This window comes from Gobius niger (genome assembly GCF_951799975.1).
Source record: "Gobius niger genome assembly, chromosome: 16".
Classification (NCBI taxonomy): Eukaryota; Metazoa; Chordata; class Actinopteri; order Gobiiformes; family Gobiidae; genus Gobius; species Gobius niger.
Window position 1 is genome coordinate 24,809,795 of NC_136867.1, and position 10,858 is coordinate 24,820,652.

At 43.1% G+C, this 10,858-nt stretch overlaps 1 protein-coding gene across 1 annotated transcript in view; it reads left to right on the forward strand.

Annotated features, from left to right (window-relative positions):
* slc25a21 (solute carrier family 25 member 21) overlaps nucleotides 1-7,987 on the forward strand; it is a 180,787-nt gene extending 172,800 nt beyond the window's left edge. Inside the window, exons 9-11 of the mRNA XM_079573564.1 lie at nucleotides 2,031-2,212; nucleotides 7,548-7,600; nucleotides 7,666-7,987. Coding sequence (XP_079429690.1) covers nucleotides 2,031-2,212; nucleotides 7,548-7,600; nucleotides 7,666-7,727 — 297 coding nt within the window. The 3' untranslated portion in view covers nucleotides 7,728-7,987. The remainder of the gene's footprint in view (nucleotides 1-2,030; nucleotides 2,213-7,547; nucleotides 7,601-7,665) is intronic.
* The last annotated feature ends 2,871 nt before the right edge of the window (nucleotides 7,988-10,858 follow it).

Below are 10,858 nucleotides of genomic sequence, written 5' to 3' on the forward strand. Positions count from 1 at the left end.
GCTACAGTACAGATGGCCTCTCTTGGAGCTTTGTCTGCATTTGTTAAATGAACCAAAGGATCAGTTCATTTTCAAGACCTTAATGTGTTGGTTAGAAAATGTAATAATGATCTAAAACAGCTAAAACAAAATAGGTCAATGAAGTGAAACTATGGTGAGTGTTTTTACTCGCAAATGAGCGCATTAAGGATTACGCTAAGCAAGAGATCGAGAGGTGAGGAAAGCATTTCCTGGATATCAAGGAACATTTTGGGGAGCATTTTGGGTACTGCAGGCGGCCCGGAGCTAAGAACCGGCACTGGTGGAGATTCAAAGATTACTCAAAGATATGCGAGCGGCTCGAACACATGACAGGCAGTTTTTGATGAGAGAACAACATTGTAACATGGTCAAAACAAAGCTCTAAATAGTCATTTTGCATGATACTCCCCCTTTAAAATAAATATATTTAGAAGAGAAGAAAGGTCTGGATTTTTCTGAAATTAATCAATTCGAAGTCCAGTTGCTCCAGTTCTGGGTGAGCGCTGGTCTTTTTCCAGTCCCGCTTTAGCTCTGCTTCAGTCCCGGCTCGGCCCTTGGTGAGGAGGAGCTGTTTGCTTAACGCTCTCGGGAAGTTTGCTGATGTCCCACTTAGCTCCGACCACATCCCACTTGAACAAACCGACCCGTGGTGGGATTAGCTGTTGATTTAGCCCTTCTCTCGGGGTGTTCGGCATTTGAGAAAGACCCGGACCCGGAGAGAGGCCGCTGTCATTTGTAAAAAATATCCTGCCCAATTAGCCGACGGAGCGCTCCACGTCCGCGCTGCCCCGGTACAGTAATACCCTGTGCTGCATCGCGCCCCAATTACCCAAATTGTCCCCATATGCCTCGCCCGGGCCGTCCCGCGAACTGCTTGTTTTGAAAAAAGGCTCGTCCCGGCGGCTCCCACGAGAACATGTGCTTCTGTTCCGCCAATCAGAGCGCAGCGTGGCAGTCAGGAAGAGCTCATCTGCCCCTCGCAACCTTAAAATGATCAGGGCTTTTAATATGCAAATACTATATATCTAGTTCCACAAGTGCAAAACATCAGTGCATAATTTTTAAAGATTTGCAAACAGAGAAATGAAGGGAAATTTTACCATTCAAAACTAAATTGATCACAACGGAGAACTTTCCTTTTCAGCAAAAAATGGTGTACAATTTCAGTTTTTCAGTCTTTATTGTTGTATTTGATAAAGTAATGGAAATGAAAAACAGAAATAAAAAGGTTAAGCGGCGTTCGATCTTAATGTATGTGGACAGTTAGCAAGCCAGCTAGTCCATTAGCCTGCATTGTATTTCTCCTATAGCTGCTAGCATTAGCCATCCCATCAAACATCGCAAATGATGAAAGATCCAGATGTTTCCAGCTGTTGTCAACTCATCGAACACATATAGGTGAGGTCAAAGGCAACTTAAGAATCATTAATGAATGTACAGGCCTATTGAGCTTTTACTTTAGATACAAATTAGCCTCTAAAAGTGTCTTTTGGGCTAAATGCTAACTCAAATTCACTTACGTTTTTGCTTTTTGTGGGGCCAAACACACATCCAGTGGCCACAAACGTCATCTTATTAATGTTAATGATAAAGAAATCAGAGAAATGCCATATATATAATATATGTAATATATAAATGCCATGAAAAGGACAGAACATGCTTCGCCATAGTTTAGAATCGCACCAGCTGCCCTACAAATGTGCCAAGACTTTTATTATTTTCCCAGATTTGTTTTAGTTTGAACCCAGTGCAGCACTTCTTTATGACACGTGAAGGCTTAATTTTGGTTCAGTTCAAACATTTCTCTGAAACTTCATCAACTGTAAAGTGTTGGATGGGACTGTAAGACTCCATAGTGGAAGCTGTGATCGACAGATAGCAACAAACATGTGACAGGAGGTTTGAAATGCCGTCTTCCTGGTTGGATTTTGGAACCAGGATGCCAAACCCCTGCAATAAATTCATTTCTTCATTGACAACTGTGTTCACTGCTTTTGATTTTTCCGTAGGACCCCACTCTGGAGTTCTTAAGGAAGTTCACCATCGGCCTCGTGTCCGGGACCATCTCCTCCTGCGTCAACATCCCCTGGGACGTGGCCAAGAGCCGCATCCAGGGACCGCAGCCTGTTCCTGGGGAGATCAAGTACAAGACCTGCATCCAGACCATGCGCCTGGTATACAAAGAGGAAGGGTGAGAGAGAGACACTTGGTAGTAGAAATGGAAGTAGCAGTGTTGTTTTTGGCAGCTTTTAGTTTTAGTCTTAGTGTTTTGGATGAAAATGCTTTTAGTTTTAGTCACATTTGAGTCATTTCTAAATGTGATATTTTTAGTCAAGTTTTAGTCATTTTAGTCATATAAAAAGTAATAATTAATTTCAATAAGCACCTTCTGGACATTTGTTCATTAAAGGGGCTAGATGCAAGTTGGCCATTTTATACTCACTACTGCCACCTCAGGTCATACGTGTAACTGCAGCTTCTATATTAAGCTCGTGCATGACGGCACTTCGGACCCGAATTAACACCTTTTTGTCTCATAGACGTAAACTCATAAACGTCTTGTCATGTTTCAGTCCCCAAAGAGCTATTTTTAGCTCGTCATTGTTATGTTATTGAAAAAAAGGAGCGTCAATAAAATGATATTGTTATGGTCTTTAATGACAAAAACAACACTGGGAAGCAGTGAGACAGAGTTGAGACGTGAGCAAGGCGGACCTCCAAGCTAACGCTGTGCTCATTTAGCCTCTGACTTCCTGGTTCGCACTGGACAAAAATATGCTAGATGGTTTGTTTTTCTTTCACAAATATCGCGTTTACACTGTCGATCTATGGTACAAATGAAGTTTACTCTGCTTCAAGACATTTAGAAATCATTAAGAGAATGGTCAAATCGATCCTGGAACACAAGGAGAGCCAATTCAGTGAGTCTAAAACAAGATGCTGCGGCAGATGGACAGTTCACCCCAGGAATAATGCTTGAAAGTTTAAGGTTACTTTGAGTGTCTGAAACAGGGATAGGATAGGAAAACTTGGGCTGGTGGGGTAAGCCAGAGGAACCCGCTGTCTGGAAGGGCTGCCCCCGTACTTTGAACATGGTCATGTCTGTCCCCACTATTTTCATCATTCTTGTAAAACATAAAAAGCAACTGTGGAAAAACTTGAAATTCCTCCAACTGTTGCATGAATGTTCTTTGAAAACCCCTCTCCTTACAGTTGGGACTTTACTCTTTCATTTCTCGTTCGCTAATTACCCCCGTGTCAAAACAGTCGCAGCGCAGAGTGAGCCGTGTTCCCCCATCCATCAGGGCGGGTGTTGATGCAGCAGAATGTCGCGGCCCACGTGTGCGCGCCCGCCTTTCTGTCATCTCCACAGTAAACGCGAGACGTTTCAGGCCCGGCAGACTTGACAGCTCCGGACCGAGGCGTCACTAAAAGATCTATGTTATGTTTTGCACTTGCCCCCGAGGCTGTTCCCTTCACCCCTACTACCGCGCCTCCCACTGCTGCTCTACACCCCCCCTCTTTCACTGCTGCAGTCCAGCCAAACCAGACGGGACCGCGACATGTTTGGGTACACATAACGGGCTGGCGGGGGGAGCGACTTTTCACATTTTAAATGCAACACAGTCTGAAGTACTTAGCGGTTTTGTGCATGGTGTGTGTACACATGTGTGCCGTTTCAAAAGGTTCGGGGCTACTACCTTCTACAATAGTAATAAGCTACAATAATAGAATAGAGGGTTTGTCGGTGATGTCATCGTTGGGCAACAGAAGCCAAATGAGTGTGGTTGAGTGTTTAAGTTGCTTATGTTTTGTTTTGGTTGATGAATTACACCTTTACATTCAAAGTGAAGGCTATTTGACCTCTTAACCCCCACCTGAACCGAGCATATTTTCTCCAGCTTGGCTTTGCCCAAATCTAAAAGCTTCTTGAAAAAACTAGCAACAAAAAATCGACAAAAGTGAGACGAATATGAGGATGAAAACGCCACAAAAGAGTTACAGAAAAGTGGCAACAAAGTGACGAGAAGCAATGAAAAGAAAAGTAAAAAACATGACAACGCAAGGAAAAAGATCTGTTTAAATTTGTTTTGCAGGTCTTAGCTTTCAAATATGGTGTTATACTGGACTATAGGCTGTAAGCTTTTAGATTTGGGTATAGCTGAACTGGAGAACATGCACTAGGAAAAGCGGGAGTTAAGAGATTAAAAACTGAAATGATCAGAAAGACCCCTCCTGGAACCATCACCTTAACGTGGTGGAGGGGTTTAAGCACCCGAATGATCCTGGGAGCTTTGTTGTCAGGGGCTTCGTGCCCCTGGTTGGGTGTCCCATGGCAAAATTGGCTGACGGGTCAGACAAGGAGTGGTTCAGAAGCCCCTTATGAGAGACCAACAGGCAGTGGCGGCTGGTGATGTGAAAACCAGGGGGGGGCTGTTGCCTCTACCTACCTTCAATAATATTTTAGAAGATACTTATAAACATTGTTTTTAACTTAAAAAAGAAAGTTATCTTAGAGGCATTTAATATTATTATTTTATGTAGAATATATTCAAAACTTATTGTTTAGTTTTATTCAACAAAAAAATAAATCATTTCTGACTAAAGTATAACGATAATCACTATACATATTTGTTTTGTGCACCACTGATTTGTGTTTTGCACCAACAGAACAAGAACAAAGGCAGGAGGTGTTTCCTCTTTGATTTCATGTACAGTTTTAGTCCCAGACCTGCTGTGATTTCATTACGAGCCTCAGAGCCACAGGTTTAAACCCGTATAAACCGTCAGACAAATGATCCGCTCAGAAATAATGTGCAGCTCACGTATAGACGAGAGTCGTCCTCCTCCGAGGCACCTGGATCTCGTGGGCGCTGTTCCTCGCCACACCGAGCACAAAACTACACATTTATGATGCTGTCAAAAAAGACCCCATATGGATTTGAATGATCTGGGATCTGCAGTTGGTGCAAGTTCAGACACACTATGTGCACATCAGCTGACATTGTTACATCCATGGATTTCTTCTTCCCTAATGGCACGGCTCACATTGTGAAAGAGTGGTTCCGGGAGCGTGAGACATGATTTTCACACATGGATTGGTCACCACAGAGTCCAGATTTTAACCCCATTGAGAATCTTTGGGATGGAACACTCTCCCATCATCAATACAAGACCTTGGGGGAAAAAAATAATGCAAGACTGGATCTTTTGATACAGCAGAAGCTAACTGAAATGATGCCAATGATGAACTGTCAGTGTGAGACCTTGTTTTTTGGTGGCGACCCATTTTGGGGTGTAGAATTGTTAATTGGTGTTACGGTAGTTGCCATATTTTCTTGGCCACTTTAACAAAATGTAAGTCTCAGGCAAATGCAAGACCTCAGTGACCTTGCATGATATGTTCTTATTCCATCACTTAATATTGCACAATCATTTCACAAGATACTGTGCGGCCCTGCGTTTAAATGTCGTAATGGAGTTTAAACATTACAGTCACATGATCAAAAGTGCAAAAAGTCACATTCTCCACCGAGTAGGGAGGGAGAACTGCATACTTTTTGATGTGTGAATTTTGAGGAAGTTGAGTACAAGAACCCTGGACTGGTGGAGCTGGAGGGGAGCGCCAGAGGAACCCCGCGGTCGCGAGGGTTTGCCCCCTGTGCCACATCCAGTCGCCCCGTCTAACACAAGCCAGTCCCGGCTAATTAGTGGTCCCGGTGGGAGAGGTCGTTAAGCGCGGCCTAACGAGCTGCGCCGCGCTCCACGGGTCAATCCAATCAGACAGGGGTTGGGAGGAAGTGGCTCGGCCCTTATTAACGCCACGAGAGGCTGAGAGGCTGAGGACTTGGACTGAGACCGGGGGGTGGGGGAGGGGGCGTCAGCTTGAACGGATTAGGGACAGGTAGCCAGAGACACGCGGAGCACTGACCTCCACAATCAACTTTCACCGGAGTTGCATCGAGTGCCGAGAGCAGACGGGGGAGTGGAGGCTGCGTGTCCCGCTCCCAAAGGAACTCAAGGAAGTCCCTGTGAAGAAATGTATGGGGTTCGTTTGTTTTAAGGTTTGTCATGTGAGGCCTTTCTTTGTGGAGTTTCCATCTTCTTCATGTGTCTGGTTAGTATTCCACTAGTTTCCAGATAACAGCTAGGGCCTGATCAGTGTTGCCCGAGACAAAGTTGGAATCTTGCATACAAATAATGGTGTGACAGTGCTCCCGCCATTAGCCTGAGGGCGTCATTCAGGAAAAAGGGCTGGTTGAGGTGCTGTGTCCCACTAACAGCGCTGACTACATCATAGTGTCAAACAGGAAGTCCAATGTCTGTAATGTAATGCCTTACAGCCTGATTTTCATTTATAAAATAGCTTTTTCATTTTATCTGTTAAGAAAAAAGGAAGTGCCCGAGGTGTCTGCACTGCCCCTGTAGCGAAAACAAACGCACCCCCTGAGTGCCTGAACAGATGTCATATTTGCACCGAAAGCTGTGATGAAGGAGCTCTTTCTAACCTACTCTGGACACCTGTTCTTTATTCTTACCTAACGATAAGAAGTAGCGTTTGGCTACGAGAGGACAGGACTTTATTCACCCTTCCTTGAGAAGAGTCCACTCGCCAGAAGTTGGAATTTCTTACCGGGATATAGTGACTATCAGCCAAAATAGTGTTGTTAGTAGTGGATTCACTTTTATAACCAACCCGAGTCCCATAACTGAGTCCATCAAAACACGTGTTAGCGTGTATGTTAGCCATTTATGAAATCTGTGTTGCAAATATTGGCTCCTTTTAACTGCATTGTGAAGTAGCTTCACTTATTGCTGTCATATTTATATTTCTACTTCTGCTAAAGTTGCGTGAGCGGAGAGAGGGGGCAGAGTGAACTGAATCGTAGCATCTTGTCTTCCGGGTTCCCCTAACACATTGCGTCTTACTAAGCGCTCGCAGGACAAACTACAAACTATTTCTCCCACTGTGAGTTAAACACTGTCCATGTCCAGAAACGTGATCAAAACACCAGCACATGCACCCACACACAGTAGCAGACAGGACATTGGAGTTGGTCCAGCCCCTGCCCAACAACTTACTAAAGTCTAATATACATTCTGCGTTTGGAAATGCAATATCAGAGCCATATCTGCCCAAACCTCCCGCTATAGGTCCCATCTTGGCCCAGGTCCTGGCTTTTGAAACTGATTTGTACTTTCTTCTTGGACTGGTCTGGCATAAATAAGCGAATTTTGCCTTTAAGTATGCTGCCTGCTTTTCCATCTACAGGCAGTAACACGTGACTGTAAAATATTACTGCATACAATTAAAAGTGTAGCTATAGAAAAGTGAGGCGTTAACACCCCGCAAAAAGACCTGTAATTTAGGAACGACCACAACCACGACCTGCCAAAGCTTTCCAATGTCATGTTTTGTTATTGGTTTAATACCCTGAAAGGCATAAAACAAGCCCCATAAGAGTTTTCCTTCCGTTGTGTGAGAGCAGTTCTTAATCTTGACCTGGTTTCTCATATTTCTGCAGGTATCTGGCGCTTTACAAAGGACTGGTGCCAAAGATAATGCGGCTCGGACCAGGTAACCACCTATTAATGACACTCAAACTGGGAAATCTGTTACTAAATATAATCTTTGCTTCGCAGGGGGAGCGGTGATGCTGCTGGTCTACGAATACGTGTCCGGATGGTTAAGCAAGAATTTTTAAAACTTAGGAGGAAAAAAAAGGAAGGAATATCTGAAGTGCCTTGTTGTTAATCTCACTGCCGATATTTGACTCCGACCAAAAAAACTGCTTCTTTCTATGTCTTATAAGTGTCGTATCCGTGTTTTTACCATAAACAGCCTTAATAACAAAGGCGTATTTTAATGATGAAATGAAGAAACAAAAATTATCAGTAATTTTTATGTCTATCATTTCAAATCCGCTTTACAGAATACAAACGTTTACACAAGAATTGAACTGAATGCTTCGTTAAACCTGCATGTGTAGTTGATTTCAATCTACAAAGACAGTTTTCTAAATTATTTAACAATCCAAATATAGCTGGTCATTTGGATTTGGATTTTCTAAATTGGTGCTATCCGACAGTCGAGTGTTCTGATGCTCTAAGCCCAAAAACACCTTAAATTTGCAGGATCTGAAGTGCAATGTGAAGTTTGCTGCACAGCTGCGACGCACAAGTGCCTGAATGCACAAACCTGTTCTCCTCTATTCTGAGATCTTATTATCATAAAGTATCTACAATGTATTAGTTTATAGATATGTACCTCAGTATACATGATGAGTCGCACTGCTAACAGACCTTCAAACAGTGTTTTATCTTCCTTACAAACAGCTTTATAATCACATACTGTATTATATTTCTCTGTTTATCACTATAGCCATAACGTTTTTTTCCACACCCCCTTTTAGGGTGGCATCAGAATAAATCATTCATTATAAAACTAAGTCTATGTCATGTTACTGTATCTTAGTATGATTAGAAACATAAATGGAAGCCTTTTTTTTTAGGTTTTAAGTTTAAGTCAGTGTAAGAACTGGAGAACTGATGCCAAACTGCAGGGAAAGAGCTGGTGGCCCACAGTCAGCAGCTCGTTTCCAACTTTAAGAGCGGGTGTTTGGTTATAATCTCAAGCACATCTTTATCCCTATCTTACACACTATCTTACGGCTGAAACAAAATATCCAGTAGTTTAATATCTTGATGTTCACTCTAAATCTTCATAAGCCTCCCCGCCTTTGCTCCCCTGCACTCCACAGCTGTTTAAGTAAAGAATAACAAAAATGATGGCGAGGTGAGAGAAGCATTTCCTGTATTCGTAGGACCTCAGCAGGAGCTTTTTGGGAGCTACCAGTGCGACGCTAACAACAGCCACTGTAGGAGATACAAAGATTACTCAAAGATGCGTTAGTGCCCCTCGAAACACAACTCTAGGTCAGTTTGATGAGAGAAAACCACTGTAGCATGGCAGAAAGCTCTAAAAAGTCGATTTTGCAAAATACCCCCATGTAAAGCCTCCAACCACGCCTTTGATGGCGGTGACGTTAGATCTTTGTCACAGGAATGTGATGGTTTAAAGGCGAGAGAAGAAAGAGAACTCTTCACTTAACCCTTAATCACACCTTTAACTTTTTTAAAGGTGTGATTAAGGGTTAACAGACGAGGTCTTCTTTTTGCAGCTACCTTTTTTTGAAGTTTAGTGGCTCTTTTTAACTGTCCATTACTTGTACCGCCTCAGGAAATGTTTTTTTAGATTATAACAAATGTTTTCATCCAAACAATACGATCAAATTATTTAAAGGTGCATTTGGCAACTTTGATATTAGTACGTGATTGACCTTTTTGGGACCCAATGGCTGTATGAGTTGTCAGCATGGCACCTTCACTTTCCCTCACAGTGAGCTCTATATGACGCTCCAGCATCAATTGTCTCTGTAGGTTTTCAGGTGAGAGGGTCACAAACTCTATCCTGGAGCGTCATAGAGGCCACTGTGATGGAAAGTGAATGTGCCATGCTGACCACTCAAGCCGTGAGGTCACTGAAAGGTCAAACACACACAAATTGAGGGAAAAAAAAAAAAAATCACATAAAAAGTTTCATAATGCATCTTTAATTTTCCAAATCGGGATTCCTACAGTGACAGTAAAGCACATAATCAAAATTATCAGCTTCAGTGGCACAACCAGAAACACACAATTCTTTATTGAACTTTAAAGTTGAGAAGACTTTCACTGGATGCCACCGCAATCTAGCTATTTTGTCATAATAAATAAATGATCTGTCTGTTTTTGGATCCAAGCATTAAAGGAGCGTGGTTCTGTTTTGATCCGAGAAATAGTGATGCACTGCAGAGCTGCTGTGGAGAATATGTTTCAAAGATATTTTGCTGCTTGTCCCTGGAATATGTTCAGTATTTTGTAAGTACTACCTTTAGTCTAAACATGTCTTATTTAACTGTACAGTGAGGTGCGAAAGTTTGTAAAGATCTATTAACATGAACTATGAAGCAAAATGATCTCCTGAATTGCTTGCATATCCAGCTTTCGTCTTGCCTCATGTTTTTGGAGGATTTCCAGCAGCCTTTAACCGTACACCGTGTATCATCTTACAGAACTTAAACCTCTCATGTTCCCCATCAAACCGCTTTTGTTTTTCACAAACCTGTCAAGTGTCTCGGCGCTTCTGGCCAACTTCACATCAATCACTTTCCATTCTTCTCTTTGCTGCGGCTCCTGCGCTGAGCTAAGTGCGAGCTAAAACAACAAGCGCAAAGGATTCAAATATAGTGCTGCACGTTCAGTCCCTTTGCCGGGCGACCTCTGTAACAAGTATGCAAAAACGTCCACACCTGCTGCTGCTGCTGCTGCACCGCCTCGGGCTGCGGGAGCTGCCTTAGCTGTTAGCCACGTTAGCATTCTGACAGTTTTGGCCGGCGCGGGAGGATGCCAGGTGCCCGGAGGCCTTTCTTGACAGACGAACAACACTTCCTGCAGACTGATGGAATAGTTAAGGGCTTTCTGTAATAGAGAGACAGAGCGGTGACGGCTCGCAGCATGCGCCTCGTGTGGGGAGAGACGAGGGAGTCGCCCACCAAATACCTTATGGTGACTTTAACGTAAAAGCTTTGGGAACCAAGGGAGTTCATCTTTTAGCTTTAGTCTTTCTTTTAACCTGGTATCTGCTATCTTAGGGTTTGGTTTATAGGGTTACAGTTAGGGTTAGGGTTCGCCATTCATTTATTCATTCAAGCTGACAATATGCAAGCTCAAATCATATCGACAGGAGAGCTTACAGCCTAGTGTGATGCCTCATTTGAAAGCTCAGACCGATTCT